At 41.2% G+C, this 24,124-nt stretch overlaps 2 protein-coding genes across 3 annotated transcripts; both read right to left on the reverse strand.

The window, feature by feature from the left end:
- Nucleotides 1–11,323: 11,323 nt before the first annotated feature.
- LOC124007934 (zinc finger protein 184-like) lies at nucleotides 11,324–16,739 on the reverse strand. The gene is made up of 2 exons (XM_046318818.1): nucleotides 16,504–16,739; nucleotides 11,324–12,634 (listed from the first exon to the last, which is right to left on the reverse strand). The coding sequence occupies exons 1-2, from the start codon at nucleotides 16,667–16,669 to the stop codon at nucleotides 11,793–11,795; spliced, it is 1,008 nt and encodes a 335-aa protein (XP_046174774.1). The 5' UTR covers nucleotides 16,670–16,739; the 3' UTR covers nucleotides 11,324–11,792.
- A 1,176-nt stretch (nucleotides 16,740–17,915) lies between these two features.
- Nucleotides 17,916–22,753, reverse strand: LOC124007927 (zinc finger protein 84-like). Of its 2 annotated transcripts, none has more exons than XM_046318808.1 (2): nucleotides 22,489–22,753; nucleotides 17,916–19,355 (listed from the first exon to the last, which is right to left on the reverse strand). In XM_046318808.1, exons 1-2 carry the CDS (start codon nucleotides 22,667–22,669, stop codon nucleotides 18,223–18,225), a joined length of 1,314 nt encoding a protein of 437 aa, XP_046174764.1. In that variant the 5' UTR covers nucleotides 22,670–22,753; the 3' UTR covers nucleotides 17,916–18,222. The 2 variants fall into 2 exon arrangements, with proteins under 2 accessions (XP_046174764.1, XP_046174765.1); XM_046318809.1 differs by lacking the exon at nucleotides 22,489–22,753 and adding an exon at nucleotides 20,423–20,642.
- Nucleotides 22,754–24,124: the final 1,371 nt, after the last annotated feature.

Raw genomic sequence — 24,124 nt, forward strand, 5'->3', positions numbered from 1 at the left:
CGGTTGTCATGCAAAATAAGCTGTGTTTCCATTAACTTGTACAGTGATTTTTTTTGTCGACATTTAGAAAATTCATATAGAAAATAGATGCGGCAACTGTCTGCTTTACAGTGCATGTCCATTTAACTATCTTGTGTCGATAAAAACAGCTGGATGTAATGACGTCACATCAACAACAAAACAAATCCGTATCAAGGTTTCCAATCAATTTCAGACAGTTTTCATGCGAATATATAAATATTTTTTTTGCATAAGATGCGCATTTTCCCACCAGAGATGTTTGCATCAAACTGACGTATAGTCTGTCACAGTGTACGCGTCATAATACCCATAAAACGTAGCGGTAAAAACACGGAAATGGCTGTAAAATAGTTTTTTCGACTTACATTTTTCACCTCGTGAATTGTACAAACACTTCAAATAAAATATGTGTTTGGTGTAACCTTACAATGGCGTGACGTTTTGATAACCGTGTAATTCTCTATCGGACAATGTGAGTTTTATCAATATATTCGCCTCAATTAACTCTCAAAATGTGGAATGCGAATTACTAACAGAGAAGACCTCAGCAAGAGCACAAATTCCTGCAGAAAGCTCCTGCGCATCATCTCAAACCGAACTACGGTTCACCAGGGCGATCAGAGATCTGTGCGCAGTCCATGATGAATCCATGTGCTGTCCCCTTTCTCAGTGGTAGAGGTTAAAAGTATTTTTCTTGTTCATTTCCAGCGCACCTCTCCAGGGTGCTGTTGGAGAGAAGCATCGCAGGGGCACTCCACCAACGCTCCGTACCCCAAAAATAATCAATTATAAATCATGTAGCAGGGTTGGATACGTTACTTTCTAAATGTAATCCGATAGTTACCTGTCTAAAATTGGAATCAGTAACGCAACTTTTGGATTACGCAAATTTAGTAACATAATCTGATTACATTCCGTTACATTTATATTACTTTCCGCTTAAGCGGCATCAGAAGAATACACAATTGTATGTTACCGATTGAATGACATTTATTGCAGGATAAATCAATGTTAAAGTTTATATAGCTGGCCATATATGGATGTTAAATTGTACTTTATGGGTTGGTTATGTAGGCTTCTTCTAACCCATCACTTTCTACTACATACAATATAAATGATATATCAATTATATATTTACATTAATAACCACAGTCTATAAGAATTTCAGTTATAATAATTATATTATAATTATAATTGATGTTATACCCCTCGATCTTCAATAATAGGACTTGGAAATATGGACGTATAGATTAGCCATTGTTTTACCTGGGCATAACCCCAAAACTAAGGATTTATTAGCCAGCCCTACTCTGTTGTTTAGGATTTTGTTGTCATGGAGGACTGGTTGGAAAAGTTGAAAAATGAGTTGAAAACTAAATGCTGCCCTCATGGAATGGCATGTTTTGAGCACGACTGAAAAGTGAGATTTACATGTGAAAAATGAATGCCATGTGCTGCATTTGCTATGGGCCTATTGTTTACCTTTTTGTAGTGGACACTTTAATATCTTGATAATATGCAGCTGTTTAAAGGGCAAATCCACAGATGAAACAGTAACAAAGCGGTTGCCCCGCCTCTGTTTTGGTAAAAAGTGGAAAGATGGGCCTGGAGAAATGTAACCACTCTCAGATTAATAGACAGAGCTATGGATGCAAGGACTGACCATCCATGATATTCAAATTGTTTTATGAGGCTATACATTGTTTGTTTACATTTACAATGTTTAAAAACATTGGAGTAAAACAAGTTTATATTTTGGATTCTTATGGAGTGTGACAGTAGAGCTAAGCTCATGAGGCATTTATAAGATATATTCTTCAAGAATCAATGTATATACAGTACCAGTCAAAAGCTTGGACACACCTACTCATTACAGGGTTTCTCTTTATTTTTACTATTTTCTACATTGCAAAATAATAGTCAAGACATCAAAACTATAAAATAACACATATGGAATCATGTAGTAACCCAAAAAAGTGTTAAACAAATCAAAATATATTTTTGACTCCTCAAAGTAGCCACCCTTTGCCGTGATGACAGCTTTGCACACTCTTGGCATTCTCTCAACCAGCTTCACCTGGAATGCTTTTCCAACAGGCATCTGCATTGTTTTCTGTTTGGGGTTTTAGGCTGGGTTTCTGTATAGCACTATATGACATCGTCTGATGTATCAAGGGCTTTATAAATACATGTGATTGATTGAACGACATCGCCACATACGCTGAACACTTGTTGGCTGCTTTCCCTTCACTCTGCGATCCAACTCATCTAGTTCGGGTGATTGTGGAGGCCAGGTTATCTGATTCAGCCAGCTTCACATGGAATGCTTTTCCAACCGTCTTGAAGGAGTTCCCACATAGGCTGAACACTTGTTGGCTGCTTTCCCTTCACTCTGCGATCCAACTCATCTAGTTCGGGTGATTGTGGAGGCCAGGTTATCTGATTCAGCCAGCTTCACATGGAATGCTTTTCCAACCGTCTTGAAGGAGTTCCCACATATGCTGAGCACTTGTTGGCTGCTTTCCCTTCACTCTGCGATCCAACTCATCTAGTTCGGGTGATTGTGGAGGCCAGGTCATCTGATTCAGCCAGCTTCACATGGAATGCTTTTCCAACCGTCTTGAAGGAGTTCCCACATATGCTGAGCACTTGTTGGCTGCTTTCCCTTCACTCTGCGGTCCAACACATCCCAAACCATCTCAATTGGATTGAGGTCGTGTTATGCGGGTGAAAGAGGACCCAAAAGCGACTTAACGGAAACAGAGTCTTTATTCCAGTCTTAAACAAAAGCGATAATCCTGGATATTATCTAGGTAAATGCAAAAACAGGAAAACTGAAATCCACTCGTCAGTAGAGAGGAACGACTGGAGACGCGACCACAGACTGCAGGTCGCTTCGGGAAGGCACCGGCCGTAGCTGACATTGACACCTGCTCACACGCAGCATCTGAAGAAGGTAAAAACACGACAGGGCGGAACAAGGACACAGAACAGCGAACATCAAACAAGGATCCGACAAGGACAGAAGCGGAAAACAGAGGGAGAAATAGGGACTCTAATCAGAGGGCAAAATAGGGGACAGGTGTGAAAAGAGTAAATGAGGTAGTTAGGAGAATGAGGAACAGCTGGGAGCAGGAACGGAACGATAGAGAGAGAGAGCGAGAGAGGGAGAGAGGGAGGGGGAGAGAGAGGGATAGAAAGAGGGAAAGAACCTAATAAGACCAGCAGAGGGAAACGAATAGAAGGGAAGCACAGAGACAAGACATGATAATCAATGACAAAACATGACAGGTCGGGTGATTGTGGAGGCCAGGTCATCTGATTCAGCACTCCATCACTCTCCTTCTTGATCAAGTAACCCTTACACAGCCTTGGGGTGTGTTTTGGGTCATTGTCCTGTTGAAAAACAAATTATAGTCCCACTAAGCGCAAACCAGATGGGATGGCGTATCACTGCAGAATGCCATGGTAGCCATGCTGGTTAAGTGTGCCTTGAATTCTAAATCAATTAGACAGTGTCATTAGCAAAGCACCATCATACCTCCTCCATGCTTCACGTTGGGAACCACACTTGCGGAGATCATCGTTCACCTACTCTGCGTCTCACAGAGACACAGTGGTTGGAACCAAAAACCTCACATTTCGACTCAACAGACCTAAGGACAAATTTCCACCAGTCTAATTAATGTCCATTGCTCGTGTTTCTTGGCTCAAGCAAGTCTTCTAATCTTGTCCTTCAGTAGTGGTTTCTTTGAGGCAATTTGACCATGAAGGCCTGATTCACACAGTCTCCTCTGAACAGTTGATGTTGAGTCCAAATTGAGTCCAAATTTGTTACTGGAACTCTGATGCATTTTATTTGGGCTGCAATTTCTAAGGCTGGTAACTCTAATGAACTTATATTCTGCAGCAGAGGTAACTCTGGGCCTTCCTTTCCTGTGGTGGTTTGGATAAAAGCGTCTGCTAAATGGCATATATTATTATATTATATTATAGCGCTTGATGGTTTTTGCGACTGCATTTGAAGAAACTTTCAGAGTTGTTGAAATATTCCATATCGACTGACCTTCATGTCTTAAAGTAATGATGGACTGTCATTACTCTTTGCTTATTTGAACTGTTCCTGCCATAATATGGACTTAGTCTTTTACCAAATAGGGCTACCTTCTGTACACCACCCCTGCACAACTGATTGGCTCAAACACATTAAGGAAATACATTCCACAAATGAACTTTTAACAAGGCACAACTGTTAATTGAAATGCATTCTATTCCACCTCATGAAGCTGGATGAGAGTGTGAAGAGCCCGGATCTCAATCCCATTGAGCACATCTTGGACCTGTTGGATCAGAGGGTGAGGGTTAGGGCCACTCCCCCCAGAAATGTCCGGTAACTTGCAGGTGCCTTGGTGGAAGAGTGGGGTAACATCTCACAGCAAGAACTGGCAAATCTGGGGCAGTCCATGAGGAGGAGATGCACTGCATGTAACTGCGTCAACAACATTTTCTGTAACATTTTTGCAAACAATGTCCGTTTTGCCCACTACCCCCAACAAGTTAGAGAAACCGTTAGAGCTTATGGAATATTAGGCTACTTCTCTGCTATTCATATTTGTTAGCATAAGATCTTATGATACAGCTGTTCGACTAACTGCATTACCACATCTTCCAACTTTTCCCAAACAACTGTTGTTGTACTTCTCTGCTTGTCAAACCCGAAAATGGATTAGAAACGTTGTGTACCAATCTGTAACAAGAGCCGTTTTAGTAACCCATCACCTGTTCTCTTCTAGCAACGGCTTGAATTATGAGGAGAGTGACCACAATTACTGACCACAACAACACAAATATTGACGACGATTGTATTGGTCACATACACATGGTTAGCAGATGTTAATGCGAGTGTAGCAAAATTCTTGGCCTTCTAGTTCCGGCAATGCAGTAATATCTAACAAATTCACAACGACTACCTTATACACACATATGTAAAGGAATGAATAAGAGTATGTACATATAAATATATGGATGAGCGATGGCCGTGCGGCATAGGCAAGATGCAGTAGATGGTATAGAATACAGTATATACATATGAGATGAGTAATGTAGGGTATGTAGACACGTTATTAAAGTGGAGTTATTTAAAGTGACTAGTGATACTTTTATTAAATGTTTTAAAGTGGCCAGAGGTTTGAGTCTGTATGTTGGCAGCAGCCTCTCAATGTTAGTGATGGCTGTTTAACAGTCTAATGGCCTTGAGATAGAAGCTGTTTTTCAGTCTCTCTGTCCCAGCTTTGATGCACCTGTACTGACCTCGCCTTCTGCATGATAGCGGGGTGAACAGGCAGTGGCTCGGGTGGTTGTTGTCCTTGATGATCTTTTTGGCCTTCCTGTGACATCGGGTGGTGTACGTGTCTTGGAGGGCAGGTAGTTTGCCCCCTGTGATGCGTTGTGCAGACCTCACTACCCTCTGGAGAGCCTTGCGGTTGTGGGCGGAGCAGTTTCCGTACCAGATGGACCATAACTACTGAACCACAACTTCTGATCAAATCTACTGACTATTGATAGGAATTAAAAATGATTTCACTATTTGAAAAAGTACAACTTTTTGAACTTCTTTCACTATTGCAAAAATAATACATAGTTACCATCTCGTTTAGATGTAGTATTGTGGAGTAACTAATGTTGTTGATCCAGGCTCAGTTTTCTCCTATCACAGCCATTTAACTATGTAACTGGTTTAAAATCATCATTGGCCTCATGGTGAAATCCCTGAGTGGTTTCCTTCTTCTCCGGCAGCTGAGTTAGAAAGGACGCCTGTGTAACCGATGTGAAACGGCTAGCTAGTTATCGGTGGTGCACGCTAATAGCGTTTCAATCGATGACATCACTCGCTTTGAAGTAGTTGTTCCCCTTGCTCTGTAAGGGCCGCGGCTTTTGTGGCGCGATGGGTAACGATGCTTCAGTGGCTGTCTGTTGTTGATGTGTGCTGAGGGTCCCTGGTTCGAGCTCGGTTCGGGCGAGAGGACTGAAGTTATACTGTTACACCTGTATCTTTGTAGTGACTGGGTGTACACCATCCGAAGTGTAATGAATAGCTTCACCATGCTCAAAGGGATATTCAATGTCTTATTTTTTGTTTGTTTTTTTGACCTACCTACCAATAGGTGCCCTTCTTTGCCAGGCATTGGAAAACCTCCCTGGTCTTTGTTGTTGAATCTGTGCTTGAAATTCACTGCTCGACTGAGGGACCTTACAATTATCTGTATGTGTGGGATACAGAAGTCGTTCAAAAATCATGTTAATCACCATTAATGCGCACAGAGTCATCTGGAGAGCAGCCTATGTGAGCTGAAGGAGGACATAGATGCTTTTCTCCATGATTGCCGCCACAAGAAATCCAACACATCTAGTGCAAATGTATTGATGAGGTCAGTTCCTATCTGATTATTTTTAGGTTTTTTTTGTGACATCTTCAATCAGTTGAATGGACTTCATTTGGGATCTCAAGGGAGGCATAAAACAGTAATTTCAATACACTGCTCAACTCTATTCAGTCATCATCAGTACAGACCACTCCCGTGAGTTTTTAGATAAACTGAAAGCTAACTTTGCAACGAGATGAGCGTAAACCCTAATCCCCTACACCTTCTCTCAAATCTCCTGTCTACTTTAAAGCCTCTCCTAATTAGCATAAATGGCAGCCAGTCTAACCAAATGGTGCTTAGATGGCCTGCTGGAGACATGGGCATGGCAGGGTTCCGATGGAGACTGCGGACGACTACAGCTCAGTCAAGGAACTCCGTCAAACTGTCTTATGTCCTCAAGCAAACGGCGTAAATGAACTGGAAATTATATGGTTATAGTGTTTAGGTGTGTGTGTGTGATAGGATTTAGTATTTAGAATGTGAATGATATATGACCCTCACCAATTAACAGGCATTATCCTCACTAATTAAAAGGCATTATCCTCACTGATTAAAAGGCATTATCCTCACTAATTAAAAGGCATTACCGTCACTTGTCCGAGGAAAAGTAGGAATATGTTGTTTGGTATCTGTGTGACCGCACAGTTTTCACACAGATGTTGGAATATGTTATGAGATTATACACAATACCAGTGTTGTAGTACTGTTATGAGATTATACACAATACCAGTGTTGTAGTACTGTTATGAGAGAATACACAATACCAGTGTTGTAGTACTGTTATGAGATTATACACAATACCAGTGTTGTAGTACTGTTATGACAGTATACACAATACCAGTGTTGTAGTACTGTTATGAGATTATACACAATACCAGTGTTGTAGTACTGTTATGACAGTATACACAATACCAGTGTTGTAGTACTGTTATGAGAGAATACACAATACCAGTGTTGTAGTACTGTTATGAGATTATACACAATACCAGTGTTGTAGTACTGTTGTAGTACTGTTATGAGAGTATACACAATACCAGTGTTTTATTATTATATATTATTATTATTGTAGTACTGGATTGTGGTCTCAAGACCAGGTATTGAGTGACTCGGTCTTGACTCGGTCTCGGACAATGCGGTCTTGTAATTTCTTCCCGAGACCAGCTGAGTAGTGAACTCATAATCGACCCCCCAATGTTTAGGCAACACATAAAACAGTGTCGTCAGGCCTGATACACATTTATAAAGTATGCTTCCTACTTTACTCATAACATTATTCTCTAGGGCTGTCCCCTACTAAAACAAATATTGGTAGACCAAGCATTTCGCTACACCCGCAATAACATCCTGCTAAATATGTGTATGTGACCAATAAAATTAGATTTGATGCCGGTGTGCCCGGCACCAACTAACATACTCCGTTCAAAGGCACTTCAATCTCTTGTCTTGCCCATTCACCCTCTGAATGGCACACATACACAATCCATGATTCAATTGTCTGAAGGCTTAAAAATCCTTCTTTAACCCGTCTCCTCCCCTTCATCTACACTGATTGAAGTGGATTTAACAAGTGACATCAATAAGGGTTCATAGCTTTCACCTGGATTCACCTGGTCAGTCTATGTCATGGAAAGAGCAGGTGTTGTCAATGTTTTGTATACTCAGTGTACATGATTCATTTAAATGTCCAATTTATTTTACCTTTATTGAACTAGGCAAGTCAGTTAAGAACAAATTCTTATATACAATGACGGCCTAGGAACAGTGGGTTAACTGCCTGTCCAGGGGCAGAACGACAGCTCGAGGGTTTGAACTTGCAACCTTCCGGTTACTAGTCCAACGCTCTAACCGCTACCCTGCCGCCCCAAAACATTGATGTTCCAATCGCGGACTGCCCCTTTAGCATGTTCCTAATAAAACTCCTCTTCACCTGCTTCTGCTTTCAGATCTATTTCTCAACTTACTGTATCAGTGCAGTAATAGCAAATGCTGTATAAGCTAGCTGTACCAATAAATAAGCACCTATCCATCTGTGGTAATAGCTTCAGGCGACCACTAGATGGCGGTGTAGGACCACTACATTGTGCAATACAGTACAGTGTCCGTCAACCCAGTACTGGTCCTGCAGCCACAGAGGAGCTTTCGAAGTGAACTCTCCACTACATTGTCTGAATATCAGCAGAGAGAGAGAGGGAGAAAGAGGGAAGAGTGTCATTACACGACCTCATACATCTCTCCTTCTTCAGTGCATTTCTATCCTCCTCTCATCCCCCTTCTTTCTTTTCCCACTCATCCTCTCTCTAAATCTCTCTTTCCCTTCCTCTTGTGACAAAACAAGCAAGTATAGTGTAGAGAACAATTGTACCATCTAAACCGCTGTGAAATATATTTTTCATAACCAAACATATTGTCTTTTCAGTTGTTTGAAGATGGTGTACTAAAACTATGTTAAAGACAAAAAAACAACTTAAAAACTTAATAAAAATTTGCAGTAAATTAACATTTACTTATCTAATACTTCCTTTGGGAACAGAACACCTGTAGTGTGTCCGAAATGGCGCCCTATTTCCGATATAGTGCACTACTTTTGATGAGGACCCATAATGCTCTGGTTGAAATGTAGTGCACTATTTTTGATCAAGACCCATAATGCTCTGGTTGAAATGTAGTGCACTATTTTTGATCAGGACCCATAATGCTCTGGTTGAGAAGTAGTGCACTATTTTTGATCAGGACCCATAATGCGCTGGTTGAAAAGTAGTGCACTATTATAGGATTAGGGTGCCGTTTGGGACAGTACCCTCCGTTTGGGACAGTACCCTCCGTTTGGGACACTACCCTGTTGTAGAGAGGTGGAAAGGGGTTAAGAGGGAGTAAGACAAAAACAATATATCTTCAGGAAAGAGTTGCTTATACGCTATTTGTCCTGTTTCACCGCATGCAAAAATGTGTAATCTGTACGTGTGTGAAATGGAAATGTTTTTTTTTTGCATATCTCAACTCCCTCTGAGAGTGGGGTCACAGCCAGGGATCAGCCATTATTGACGGTGACCCTGGAGCAATTAGGGTTAAGTGCCTTGCTCAAGAGCACATTGGCATATTTTTCCCATTGTCGGCTCGGGGATTTAAACTAGCAACCTTTCTGTTACTGGCCCAAATCTCTACCTGCTATCCTTCCATCTGTCCAATACTTTTTCTCATACATTTTGACCTAATGCTGCTCAATCATGATATCATTTGAATATGTTCTGCCTGTGGATATGGAACCCTGAGCTGTTCACCGGATGTGCTGCCTTGTCCCAGAACTGCTGTTTTCAGCTCTCTCTCTACCACACCTGCTGTCCAGACCTCTGAATGGTTGGCTATGAAAAGCCAACTGACATTGAGGTGCAGACGTGTTGCACCCTCTACAACCACTGTGATTATTATTATTTGACCCTACTGGTCATCTATGAACGTTAGAACATCTTGGCCATGTTCTGTTATAATCTCCACCCGGCACAGCCAGAAGAGGACTGGTCACCCCTCAGTGCCTTGTTCCTCTCTCGGTTTCTTCCTAGGTCCATGCCTTTCTAGGGAGTTTTCCCTAGCCACCGTGCTTCTACATCTGCATTGCTTTCTGTTTGTGGTTTTAGGCTGGGTTTCTGTAGAAGGACTTTGTGACATCTGCTGAAGTAAACAGGGCTTTATAAATCAAATCAAATTTTATTAGTCACATATGCCGAATACAACCGGTGTAGGCCTTACAGTGAAATGCTTACTTACAAGCCCCTACCCAACAATGCAGTTAAACCAATATGAATAAGAAATAAAAGTAACAAGTAGTTGAAGAGCAGCAGTAAAATAACAATAGTGAGACTATATACAGGGGGTACTGGTACAGAGTCAGAGGGGAGGAAGGGGGGGGGGGGGGAGCACCGGTTAGTTGAGGTCAAAATGCATTTGATATATTGATCTTTTGGGAGATACTGATTCACTCCATTTTAGAGGGGATTTAGAAACACTTCAATTAAGGGCTGTGTTTCATGCAGACTTACCCTGGCATGATGCTTCGTTAACTCTCTCGGACAAGGTTCATTTTATCAATATATTTGCCTGTATTTACCCCCCTATTCCAAATGAAATGCTAATTAGCTGCTAATGAGGCTATCATATAGATCTACAAATGCCTTATCTCTGGTTTAACTATCTAATGTTAGCTACATTTAGTAATGAATAAATTGACTACATTTGATCAAATTGACAACTTTGTGAACTATCTTGGGAAGTTCTAAATTTACACAATACATGTTATCTAGCTAGCTCGCTCATGGTCTAGCTAGACGGCAACATTAGACATTTAAACACATGAGAAATTCATAAAAACTAGTTTAGCTTTCTTTGGCTTTTATAAACCAACAGTATAGCTTACTAGTTAACTAGCGAGCTAACTGAGATGATGAAGCTAGGCGTTCTTGATAATGTTTGTGTCTGTTGGGTGGTAAAGCCTACTTCCAAGTACTACTTGACTGTTTCAGAGATTGACTGCTTAGCATCCTCTCTGGAGTCAAAAGTGTTGTTACTCTACAGGCAGGAAGACATTGATCTGTTTGCTGTTACAATCTAGCCAGCAGATCATAAGTACAGCCAGTAGGCAATAGGGATGGGGGACAAAATCTAGCCAGATACATATCGCAATATTTTCTTTGGGCGATATTATATCGATACTCTGACTCCCATGTATCGATTTGTAAAATAATTAATAAAGTATGTATATTTGTTTTGCTAGATGGCGTTAGCTACCGCTAGTCGGCTGTAACAGCACCAAAACTCAAGTACTTTTCAACCTATAGCTTCGTTCTCCATCTACTTTTAAAAAAATGGTGAGCCAACATGTTTTCATCACTTTTATTTCCATGATCAAAACACATTTTCTGATGCTCTCTCGTCTCTCTGCAGGAGACATATTGGGATCGATATGTTTACGAAAATATCAAATAGCAGCAATAACATCGCAATATCGAATCGCAATTTCAGATCGTGAATGAACAGCATGAGCAGCAACTGAATTGATGAGAAACTCTTGAGAAAATGGAAGGAGATATTTTTTGGGAATTGTATTTCTTGGCATCAACAATCAGCCTGCCCCCTTCCTTTATCACCATGGGAGACATTCCTAACCAAACGATCAGATAGTCCTGTTTCTAATGAAGAGAACTACAGACTTTGAACAGCGGACCTATTCATTTCTTATACAATCCTCTGTGCTGTTTGATCATTACCTCAATCATTCAAATCAAATCAAACTTTATTTTACAGAATGTTTTCAACATTAAAATCGATCATAGATCTACATCAGTTCCTGCGTGGTTAGGTTCTGCCTGAGACCGAAACTTCCCCCGTGTGAGTCCGTATATGTGCAGTTAGGTGTTCCTTGCGAATGAATCCTTTACCACAGTAATCACAGCTAAATGGTTTCTCTCCCGTGTGAGTCAGTATGTGTCTCCTTAGGTCCCCTTTCTGATTGAAGCTTTTACAGCAAAAATTACAGCTGAATGGTTTCTCTCCTGTGTGAGTCAGGATATGTCTCCTTAGGTCCCCCTTCTGAATAAAGCTCTTCCCACAGTCACCACAGCTAAATGGTTTCTCTCCTGTGTGAATCCTCATGTGCATGGACAGATTTCCTTTTTGTTTGAAGGTTTTGCCACAAAAGGGGCAGGTGCAGAGTTCCCCCATTGGTGGGATCAGATCCAATTGTGGGTTGGGATCCAATAGTGGACTGTTGTCAATTCCTACTGGGTTGCTGCATATGGCTGAACTGTGGCTGTAGGCATTCTTCTGATTATCTGGAGGGCCACAAGGAATGTTGATACCCTTAAGGTGGGTCACAGTGCCAAAAGGTTCAGGATATACTGGTATAGAGTCACTCTCTCTGTTCTCCACAGTCTGGGTTTGGGGAAGAGTCAAGGACTGAAGTGGGTCCTCCTGATCACATTCACTTTTCACACAGGAAGGAGTGAAATTGAACTCTATGATATCAGGCTCCACCCCTTGAAGCTGCTCTTCCTCCTGACTGGTCCTGACCTCCTCCTGTTCCTCTTTAATCTGTTTGGTCTCTGGGTCCTTCTGTCCCAGACTGGGGCTCCACTCCTGCTCACAGTGCTGCTGCTCAGGGGGAACCTCCTCTTCAGAGACAGAGAGCTGCAGGGAGTCTGGAGGGAAGGAGAGGAGGGTCAGAGGTTACCTAGACTTCAGACAGGAGGTGCAGACACTTGAATCATACATTTGAATGATATATTTCTAAGATCTAAACAGCCTTTAGACAGACTGTATCTCTTTAGATGTGCCTGAGTTCAGGTAGCTTGGGCCGGTTTCTAGACAGATATTGTATCTCAGTCTAGCAGTATAAAACTAACCCACTGTGTGAAGTATATACCGTCTGTGCCTGTTTGGCAATGCTTTTCCCACATTGGAGGGTATATCAGTGGTCAGTGGTCAGTGCTGATAACAATGCTTAGTTTGCATTGTCAGTTAGTGCCAAGGAAATGATTAAATCCAATCATTATCACCATCCAATTCAAAACCTAACACACACAGTATCAGTCAAAAGTTTGGACACACCTACTCATTAACAGTTTATTTTTATTTGTACTATTTTCTAGATTGTAGAGTGTTAGGAATTGTATGAATAATGACTAAACAATATCTACATTCTAGATAGAACTATAACTAATGAAACTTGTACTCTTGTTTTATTATATCTGATTAACAATATGAATTCATAAGTGAGGGATTGTGGAGCCTGAAACAGGGGGTAAATTACATGAAATAAATACCATTCCAGGGGGGTAATTACATGAAATAAATACCATTCCAGGGGGGTAATTACATGAAATAAATACCATTCCAGCCAGGTTGGAGAGGACTGTTAGTGGGGGGTTTTAAGTAAGCAGAAAGGGTCATTAACCTATGGTTGAACCTACTCAACTTAGCTCTGGGATGTTTAGATATGGCAGAGTGTGTTTTCCATTAGCTGGAACTGTTTGCTGAATGGTGATGGATGAAGAAAGGGGAGGGAATAAACTATTGAACTGTTGGGAGAAATAATATTTTATAACCTATGACGTCATATTTTGTAAATAAACTGTTGTTCGTGGTTACATGTCAGCGCGCTCCGAGAAGAAATACTATTATCTATTTTTTGATAAGACTGGTCTCTGTCTATTTTATGCAAATAAGAATCTTACAAATTCTCATAAAATAGACTAAGTGAATTCAATTAATGAAAACATATTGGAATAATGAAATGACACTAACAGAGTAATAGTCAATACATCAAAACTAAGAAATAACACATATGGAATAATGTAGCAACCAAAAAAAGTGTTAAACGAATCTAAATATATTTTCGATTTCAAAAAGTAGCCACCCTTTGCCTTGATAACAGCTTTGCACACTCTTGGCTTTCTCTCAACCAGCTTCATGAGGTAGTCACTTGGAATGCATTTCAAATAACAGGTGTTCCTTGTTAAAAGTGTATTTGTGGAATTTATTTCCTTCTTAATGAATTTGAGCCAATCAGTGGTGTTCTGACAAGGTAGAGGTGGTTACAGAAGATGGCCCTATTTTGTAAAATACCAAATCCATATTGTGCCAAGAACAGCTCAAAAATAACCAAAGATCTCTTTTTTTTATTTTATTCGTAGGATATGAAGCCTATGTCGGGACTTGCCAGACAGTGACTCTAAAGTGAGTGACTCGTCAGTGTAGCCTAGAGAATCGCTGAGAGATATGTTAATTTGTCTCCCTAATTGGCATATTGGTGTGCTTTTTGGAGTGTTTTCTCCATGTCCATGTTCGTCACTGCGCTCTGTAGAGTTCCTATTTTCTCATGTCAATTAACTCGTGACATTCCTGCATTACTTATTATATTAATTTAACCAACAAATACGATAGCCAGTTTAAAAAGCTTAAGGGTACACAACTGTGTACATATCTGGTTGTGTTGGAAAAATCACTACATATCCCAACAAGCCGATGGATCTCAAAAGTGAACTTGGATCCTTCGCCACCGTTGTCTTAACGACAGATATCTCAAACCAGTCATGACTATTCAATAAAACAAACCCGAATGTCTTATTGTATAACTAGCAAAGGAGTTTTGAAGATGAGTGTGCAGTATTTATAAAGTTTGGCAATGAGGACGAAAACTAGCATAGTTCAGCTAGTTTAGCCGGGGACACCTGGGGAAAACAACCTTGGGACAGGATATAGCTGGGCGCGCATGCGCACTATGCTAATTCGGGAGCGATTGTAGTTTTTATGCCCTGATTACCAGGGGCTGGCATCGAAATGTTCCCTAAAAAAAAATAATAGACAAAAAACAAATAAATCAGATTACTTATATTTAAGGTGAGGAAATATATATAAAATCCCGAAATCAGCTGTAACTGTCAATAAATAGTCAAACAAAGCTAAAAAAAAAAACGGTGTTTGGATGAATCCTGAATATGAATGGTGAAGTCGCTTCCGGACACGATAGACACCTCCTCTATTAGCAATTACTTCAACTATCAATAAGGTGGAGCTACCTCAATCCCTCTCGTCGTTGTGTAGACTACATTTCTCTCTCATGTGGTTTCATTTGATCTGTGTGTGTATCCGCCTCTGTCTCTGCCCGGAAAGAATAGGCACAATGGATTATGGTCATTGTAGTTAATTACCACGTTTCTGCACTGAACAAGGTCAGAGATGAAGAGGCAAATTGAGAGGGTTTACTCCGCCCAAAAGTTGTCCACAAAAATAAGAACACGGAATGAGGAATTTTTGTTTTGAGGTCAATGAGAGTGTCGAATTTGGTCAACAAATTGAATTGCTATTTTGACACGTGACTTTTATTTGATCTAAAAGAAGTTTCGTCATGGTTCTGTTGTTACAAATGCAACGATATAGGTGGACGGCAACTGCAGACTATTTGCCCTCTCATTGGCTAGAACGTGCCCACCTGATCTCGCCTCCTCCCGCCTGCCGTCCATCTTTCAGGACAATGTATTTCCATTGTTAGAGCAGTCACCCGACTGTCTTGTCAATATAATAGATCATCTTCGACAAGGTTGAAAATTTGCGTCATGAAAACTACAACTTCCAATCAGCTAAGCGTCTCACATAGGTCGTGACTTAATCTCCTGAATGATTTGATTTCTCTCTAGAGAAATGGCACGTTGAGCTCGCACAAAAAAACGGAACTAAATTAAATTCAAATAATTGAACCGAAGTCAGTCAATTAGTTGTTTAATAACAGGGGTTAATAGCTCACCACTACTTTAATTTATTTTTCAAGAAAATGTTTGTTTTAATAAAATAACAATTTGGAGAACAAAAATCATCGTGGCATTTAATATATTGCAGTAAAATGTAAATAAGTTGAATCTCAAGAGAAGATGTTTAATGTTGAAAAGGTTTCATGTTCTCCACTTAGAAGATTGTCTGGATCATATAGGCCAGGACCATATCCAAAACAACTAAACAATACACTGAATTACTAAATGTTCAGACATTTAGATTGAAATGTAAGTCTTTCTCAGAGAAGATGGAAACTCGAGTCGCAAATGTAAGGGGGCTGCAGCACTCCTACTTCGCCCGGCTATGCCAGAGGCCACCAAAATAAAGCTCATTCAGCAAAAATGTTTCACCAGGAAGGCATGGCTGGTTCCTTTTTCTATTTGGCTAGCTAATCAACATACACGGAGTAGAATTTGGTGTTTTCACAGAATCCTAGTAATTACTACACGTACTTAATTAAGTCCCTTTTTTGTTGAGCCCACAACTTTACGCTGTGTCCTTAGAACTGGGCATCTGGCTCGCGCCCAGTGTTGTGCCGAAAAGCCACCCCCCCTTCCCGTGAACGGGCACGCACTCAATTCTTCATTGCTGCGATTGCTCGCTAGGATTCTGGCAGAGGGAGCTTTCGGCACAACACCAGGAGGCCGATGCAAAACACGCAAACACAGGCGTCCGGGCGGGATTAATCGAATCGCTCATTAGGGGACGAAGCAAGCTATCGGTAGATCCACATACGAACCTATTCTACATAGTTTTATGTCCGGTGTGATCCGCAGCAGGCTCCGTAGACGATTATTCTCCTCCTGGTACTCCACTACCATTTTCTCTACTTCCCCGAAAATCTCCACAGCAGCCGCAGTTAAACGATCATTTAAAAACACACTCAACAACTGTAGTTTATACATTTTCAGTCGAATGAGAGTTGGGTAGCCTATTCAGGTCTTTCAGTGGGCATTTCTTTACTCCAATTCTACTTCCGTGTTTTAGTCAAGGAATCTTCGAAAATCCGTTGTTCTATTGGCTGGCGAACCCAGAATCATACAACAGCGCCACCAGCTGGATGGGAGTTGAATACTGTGCAAAGCAGCCTACATAATCAATGATTCTTCAGGAGTCGACTGTTAATTACTCTACACAGCATTACATCAATAATCATGAATGAGCAGCATTATGTCAAAATTGACGAGAAATACTTTTGGACAAATGCAAGGAGACCTTTTCTGGAATTTTATTTCTTTTCATGTATCGATAACATCCGTCTATTATCTCATCACCCTGAGAGACATTCTGAGTCAAACAACCAGATATTCCTATTTGGAAAGATATAAAAACATGATAAAGACGTTGTCCATGCCTTTATCTCTTCAAGGCTGGACTACTGCAACGTAGTCTTCACCAGGATCTGTCAGGAGTCTCCAGAAACTCCAGTACATCTAGAACAGCCCTGCCAGAATCCGGATGAGAGGAAACACCATCACATCCCTCCCATCCTGGCTCCCCGTCTCAACACCATCACATCACTCCCATCCTGGCTCCCCATCTCAACACCATCACATCCCTCCCATCCTGGCTCCCCGTCTCAACACCATCACATCCCTCCCATCCTGGCTCCCCGTCTCAGCACCATCACATCACCTCCACCCTGGCATCTCTGTACTGGCTCCCTATCTCAGCACCATCACATCACCTCCACCCTGGCATCTCTGTACTGGCTCCCTATCTCAGCACCATCACATCACCTCCACCCTGGCATCTCTGTACTGGCTCCCTATCTCAGCACCATCACATCACCTCCACCCTGGCATCTCTGTACTGGCTCCCTATCTCAACACCATCACATCACCTCCACCCTGGCATCTCTGTACTGGCTCCCTATCTCAGCACCATCACATCACCTCCACCCTGGCATCTCTGTACTGGCTCCCCATCTCAACACCATCACATCACCTCCACCCTGGCATCTCTGTACTGGCTCCCCATCTCAACACCATCACATCACCTCCACCCTGGCATCTCTGTACTGGCTCCCCATCTCAACACCATCACATCACCTCCACCCTGGCATCTCTGTACTGGCTCCCCGTCTCATTCCAGATGAAATTCAAAACCCTCCTGCTGACTTTCCAGTGTATTCATGGTAATATCCCTCCTTGTCCATGTCCCTTGTAGCATCATCTGTGTTCTTTATGTCAGTTGCCCTGTGTAATTGTGTCTATTAATATATATTTTGGGGGTTTTCATTTTATACACTTAGAGATTATTCTTTTATAACTAAAATCGCTTTACAAATGTAATCAATTATTATTTATTTTTATTATTATTATTATTATTACAGCAGACCTGTACATTTCCTAAAATACTCTGTACGGTTTGATCATTACCTTGTCATTCAAATCAAATCAAACTTTATTTACATACGTTGTTTTACAACATTAAGTCCATGGTACAGTATATGTATTTATCTGAGACCCACAATATGAATGGTCTGGGGTTGCTTTCCTTTCCTACGAGTGTTGTCCACATCCTGCCTTTTTATTCCCATCTTGTGACTGAAGATTTTCTTTCTTCTGTCTGTTTTTCTCTCTTTGTGGATATTGTCCATATGCTTCAACAGATGAGTCTTCCGAGTGAATCTTTTACCACAGACTGAGCAGCCATGTTGTTTTTCTCCTGTGTGAGTCTGTCTATGTTCGGATAGGTGCTCCTTGCGATTGAAGCTTTTCCCACAGTCACCACAGCTAAAAGGTTTCTCTCCTCTGTGAATGCGTATATGCCTGGTAAGGTGCTCCTTACGATTGAAGCTTTTCCAACAGTCACCACAGCAAAATGGTTTCTCTCCTGTGTGAATACTCATGTGCCTGGACAGATGTCCTTTTTGTTTGAAGGTCTTCCCACAAAAGGGGCAGGTGCAGGGTTTACCACCGTGACAGAGTTGGACATGGGCCTTCAGTTTACAGGTGGAGGTATAGAGTTTTTTGCAGAAGAGGCATTCACTGGGTCTCTTCCTGGTGTGAGTCACATGCCTCTGCAGGTCAGCTTTCAGTGCAAATGTTTCACCACAGTCACGGCAGTGGTGAGTTTTTCTAGATGTGCTGGGTTTGAAACACTGTTTCTCCATTGGTGGGTTGAAACTCAACAGTGGGTTGGGATCCAATAGTGGGCTGCTGTCAAGTCTTACTGGCTCGCTGCTTATGGCTGAGCTGAGGATGAAAGCATTGTTTTGATTATCTGGAGGGTCACACAGATTGTTGAGATCCTTTAGGCGGGTCACAGTGGCGTAAGGTTTGAGATTCACTGGTTTAAAGTCTCCCTCTCTGTTCTCCACAGTCTGGGTTTGGGGAAGAGTCAGGGGCTGAGGTGGGTCCTCCTGATCACATTCACTATTCACACAGGAAGGAGTAAATATAAAGTCTTTGGTATCAAAGAACCCTTGAAGCTGCTCTTCCTCCTGACTGGTCCTGACTTCCTCCTGTTCCTCTTTAATCTGTTTGGTCTCTGGGTCCTCCTGCCCCAGACTGGGGCTCCACTCCTGCTCACAGTGTTGCTGCTCAGGGGGAACCTCCTCTTCAGAGACAGAGAGCTGCAGGGAGTCTGGAGGGAAGGAGAGGAGGGTCAGAGGTCATCGATAAAGCCTTTAGACATCATTGTTGGGGTCATTTCAAAAGGTGAACTGAAATTCAAATTCTATGATTGTAAGACTATAATATATTTTCAAATACTTCCTTATAATGTGAAGAGAAGAAGCTATTTAGTAAAAAAATAAGAAGTTTGAATTGGTTCAATAACGTGTGTTATCGTGGGTTTATAACCTGCTGTGTCCAGTCTGTTTGTGACTTGAATAACCAGTTATATAATGGTAAAATGATTGTGGCATGGCTCTGCATTACGGTGGATAATATCCCATTGTTCCGGAGCTACAGCACCTGCCTGTACAACCAAGAGTGAACAATAAACTAGATGCTCCAGACGTTGTCACTGCCATGTAAATGAGTTTCCACTTTGGATATTGGTTCCATATTTGGATGTCCCTTGTCAATCTCTCTTTGACGGGAGATCCTAGGATGATGAAAGTGATAGGTCTAGAATCAGAAGATGGTAGAGAGCATGCTACACCCTTTGTTTTTGAGTTAAGTTCTGTTTTCATAAAGTGACTTTACATTGGTTTCAAATGGGGGAATGTATGCGCTCTAGACTAAGGGACCGTCTTAAAAGTGCCATCTGCAGAACCTGGTGATTACAGAAAAAAAATGTTTGTCTTAATCACAGGAGGTTGGTAGCACCTTAATTGGGGAGGATGGCCTCGTAATGGCTGCAGCAGAATAAGTGGAATGGTATCACATACATCAACTACATGGTTTCCATGTGTTTAATGACATTCCATTCGCTCAGTTCCGGCCATTATCATGAGCTGTCCTCCCCTCAGCAGCCTCCTGTGGTCTCAATTGAATGATCTTGAGATCATAAACCAATTTTATGTTGTTTTTCCCACAACAATTACATTATGAAATTTGATCTTGTTTATTTTTTATGGATTTGTGTAAAAAATATGAGGTCAAAAAATATGAATACACCCATCTTCTAACTTGGATACAATCTACTGTAGCCACTTGCATTACGTAGAGAGATAACAATCACTTGGAGCAAGGTCTCTGATGTACCTAATCCATGAAACATCCATTAGAATTCCTCATTTAAGGGCCTCCCGAGTGGCACATTGGTCTAAGGCACTGCATTGCAGTGATTCTGGGTTCGTGCTCTGTTGCATGCGGCCGCGACCGGGAGGCCCATGGGGTGGTGCACAATTGGTCCAGCGTCGTCCGGGTTAGGGAGGGTTTGGCCGGTAGGGATGTCCTTGTCTCATCGCGCATTAGTGACTCCTGTGGCGGGCCGGACGCAGTGCACGCTGACCAGGTCACCAGGTGTACGTACGGTGTTTCCTCCGACACATTGGTGTGGCTGGCTTCCTGGTTGGATGGGCATTGTGTCAAGAAGCAGTTGGGTTGGTTGGGTTGTGTTTCGGAGGACGCATGGCTCTCGACCCTCGCCTCTCCCGAGTCCGTACGGGAGTTGCAGCGATGAGACAAGACTGTTACTACCAATTGGATACCACAAAATTGGGGAGAAAAAAAGGGGTAAAAAAATAAATAATCCTAATTTAAAGTTAGCTGATTTTAAATGAATATTTTGGGAAAAAAATGTAATAGCTTTAATATCCACATGTGCAAAAATATCTACTGACAAATACTGTTCTCTACTTTGGCAAAATTCCTTGTTTGAATTCCTTCTAACATGAATTTAAGATATTTAGCACTAAAACTTTTTGAGATCCCGCTTTGGAATTTTGACATGCCCGTAGAGTACATCATGTACAGCAATCTATAGAACATTTTGCCAAACAAGATATTTTCAATATTCATGGGGGGGGGGGGGTCATCTCATTCTAGACACATTCCATTGGACTCAGAGAGCCATTGACAAGAGAACTCAGGATTAAAATGGGTTGCTAGGTTGGCCCAACCTAGCCTACAAGCAAGCTAGCTAATAGCTCAAAATATAACTTTACAGTAAAATCAGAGATGTAAGGGGAAATATAATAATCTTTGGTAAAACCACAACAGAATTATAGCTACATTCAAATCTTTTGATATTGTGAAACTATTGTGCTTATTGTTGTAAATGGAATTACTGTGAATAAAATAAAAAACAATCAAATCACTTTCTGCTTTTAGTGACACAGATAATGTTTTTATCCATGCACGGAAAAAGTAAATAATGACGTGTGTGTTTGAATAGTGATCAATGAATCCCTAAAAACAGTGTATTGTTAATAGTGAAGGGAAACCGAGGCTTTCTAAAAGCTCCGGGACTTTCACCAAATTGTTCCGGAAAACAATGAATTGCTCACGAGCTTCATTACCTGTTCACAACAGTGGAGGCTGATAGGAGGAGTTGTAGGAGGACTGGCTCATTGTAATGGCTGGAATATAATCTATTTAACGGAGTCAAACATGTGGTTTCCATATGTTTGCTTTGTTCAATACCGTTCCATATATTCCATTCCAGCCATTACAGTGAGCCAGTCCTCCTACAACTCCTCCTATCAGCCTCCTCTGGTTCACAATGCACATTAATAACATCTGCTTGTCAGCAATGAATAACAGCGTCTAATTATGAGATGGTTTTTCTTTTCTCAAAATGTTTCCTTCAAAACTCCATAGCTCAGTGGTAAGTCGTTGGCTTTAGTAGCTCATCAATCAGTTGGAAAAGCAGGTTCAATGTTTACATTTTGCTTCCCTTTCATGTCTTCGAAAAGCATCCTATGTAATGCCATGGATTCAGTTAAGACAGAAGAAGCTTATACTATACTAAATAAAATACTTGAAAAACAGTACATAGTGTGATTTCGCATAGATTATTTAGAAATGTGTTTTAATATAGGGATTTGACCGCATACCCTAAAATCCCCGACTATTCTAGAGTACACAACTGTACCTACTATGAGACCAGTCAGGTGAAACGTGTTATAACTACATCCTAACTATACTTGTAAGTACGGTGTCCAGTAGAGGTATTTAAAAGCAGCTTGGAATCGAAAAAAGCGCACCGTTTGAAAAAGCACGTGATCAAACGCATCGGTTCACTGCTTTGCGGTTTTGACGCATGCCTCGATGCTCCGGTATCAAACGTACAGCACACATTATGAATTGAGTAGAACTGAACGCACCAGTTCGACATAGTTGTAAGTCTGGTGTAATGAGCTCTGGTGTGATCCCCAGCAGTCTCCGTAGCCGATCATTCTCCTCCTGGTACTCCACTACCGTTTTCTCAACTGCCCCGAAAATATCCACAACAGCCGCCGATAAACGATCATTTAAAAACACACGCAACAACTGTAGTTTAGACATTTTCAGTCGAATGACAGTTGGGTATTCAATTCAGTCAGTAAGCCTTTACTCCACACAAGCTCGAATGCAAAATCAAAACAAAGACTTTTATGACACAAGCAAGAATAATGAAGTACTTCCGGGTCACGGATTTGTTATGTCTTTCAGAATAAGTGTCCCATCCTGTTTACTTTGTAAATAATTAGGGCAAAAATGTCAAATGTGCAGTTATCCATATATTGTATGCTGCTTATCATACAAAGAATAATTACAAGTATTTCTACAAGATATTACTTGATTTATGTGTTCATGTTTTTGTTATAATGTGGTGAATCGGTTGTGGTTGTGTTTCAATACAGACATTATAACCTTCGCCTACACAGAAGGTAAATAAAATAAAAACTCCTGTGGTGTATACTTAAAGGAAAACTCCACCCTAAAATTATATTTTGGTATTTTTTTCATTAGTCCATTGCCGTTGTCCAAAAATGTTTAGATCAGCAATCAAGTTCTCAAGATACTTTCAAAATACAGAAATCATCCCTGTATGACGCATTTTACATCATATGATGCTGCGTTTCGCAACTTAATTGTACATTTTCAGTTATAAAACTGACGATTTTGTATAAAAAAATTATTGATGATGGGTGTACTGTGTATTGAATGGGTGTATATGGGTGTATTTAAATTGGCTAATAGGTAGCTACTTCCCACGCCATTGTCGGACAGCAGAGCTTGTCAAATGGGAGCGATGGGCACTGTGTCCCGCTGATGTGGCCATGTTGTATGTATCAAGGTACGGTGCAATACATTCAGAAAGTATTCAGACCCCTTCCCTTTTTCCACATTTTGTTACATTACAGCCTTATTCGAAAATTGATTTTAAAAAAGTTTCCTCAATCCGCACACAACATCCCATAATGACGAAGCAAAAACAAATTAAAAAAAACTTTTTTTGCAAATGTATTAAAAAACAAATACCTTATTCACATAAGTATTCAGACCCTTTGCTATGAGACTCGAAATTGAGCTCAGGTGCATCCTGTTTCCATTGATCATCCTTGAGGTGTTTCTACAACTTGATTGGAGTCCACCTGTGGTAAATTCAATTGATTGGACATGATTTGGAAAGGCACACACCTGTCAATATAAGGTCCCACAGTTGACAGTGCATGTCAGAGCAAAAACCAAGCCATGAGGTCCAAGGAATTGTCCTTAGAGCTCCGAGACAGGATTGTGTTGAGGCACAGATCTGAGGAAGGGTACCAAAAAGTGTCTGCAGCATTGAAGGACCCCAGGAACATAGTGGCCTCCATCATTCTTAAACTGAAGAAGTTTGGAACCACCAAGACTCTTCCTAGAGCTGGCCCCCCGGCCAAACTGAGAAATCGGGGGGAGAAGGGCCTTGGTCAGGGAGGTGACCAAGAACCCGACAGTCACTCTGACAGAGTTCCTCTGTGGAGATGATAGAAACTT

This window comes from Oncorhynchus gorbuscha, linkage group LG21 (assembly GCF_021184085.1).
Source record: "Oncorhynchus gorbuscha isolate QuinsamMale2020 ecotype Even-year linkage group LG21, OgorEven_v1.0, whole genome shotgun sequence".
Taxonomy (NCBI): Eukaryota; Metazoa; Chordata; class Actinopteri; order Salmoniformes; family Salmonidae; genus Oncorhynchus; species Oncorhynchus gorbuscha.

What these genes read in the sequence shown, in the direction of transcription:
- LOC124007934 (XM_046318818.1), bottom strand. Translation starts at nt 16,669, where the DNA reads ATGTATAAACTACAGTTGTTGAGTGTGTTTTTAAATGATCGTTTAACT. An exon ending in CATAAAACTATGTAGAATAG is followed by an intron (nt 12,635 to 16,503) that starts GTTCGTATGTGG and finishes CCTTCCCTCCAG; the next exon opens with ACTCCCTGCAGCTCTCTGTC.
- LOC124007927 (XM_046318808.1), bottom strand. Translation starts at nt 22,669, where the DNA reads ATGTCTAAACTACAGTTGTTGCGTGTGTTTTTAAATGATCGTTTATCG. An exon ending in CTTACAACTATGTCGAACTG is followed by an intron (nt 19,356 to 22,488) that starts GTGCGTTCAGTT and finishes CCTTCCCTCCAG; the next exon opens with ACTCCCTGCAGCTCTCTGTC.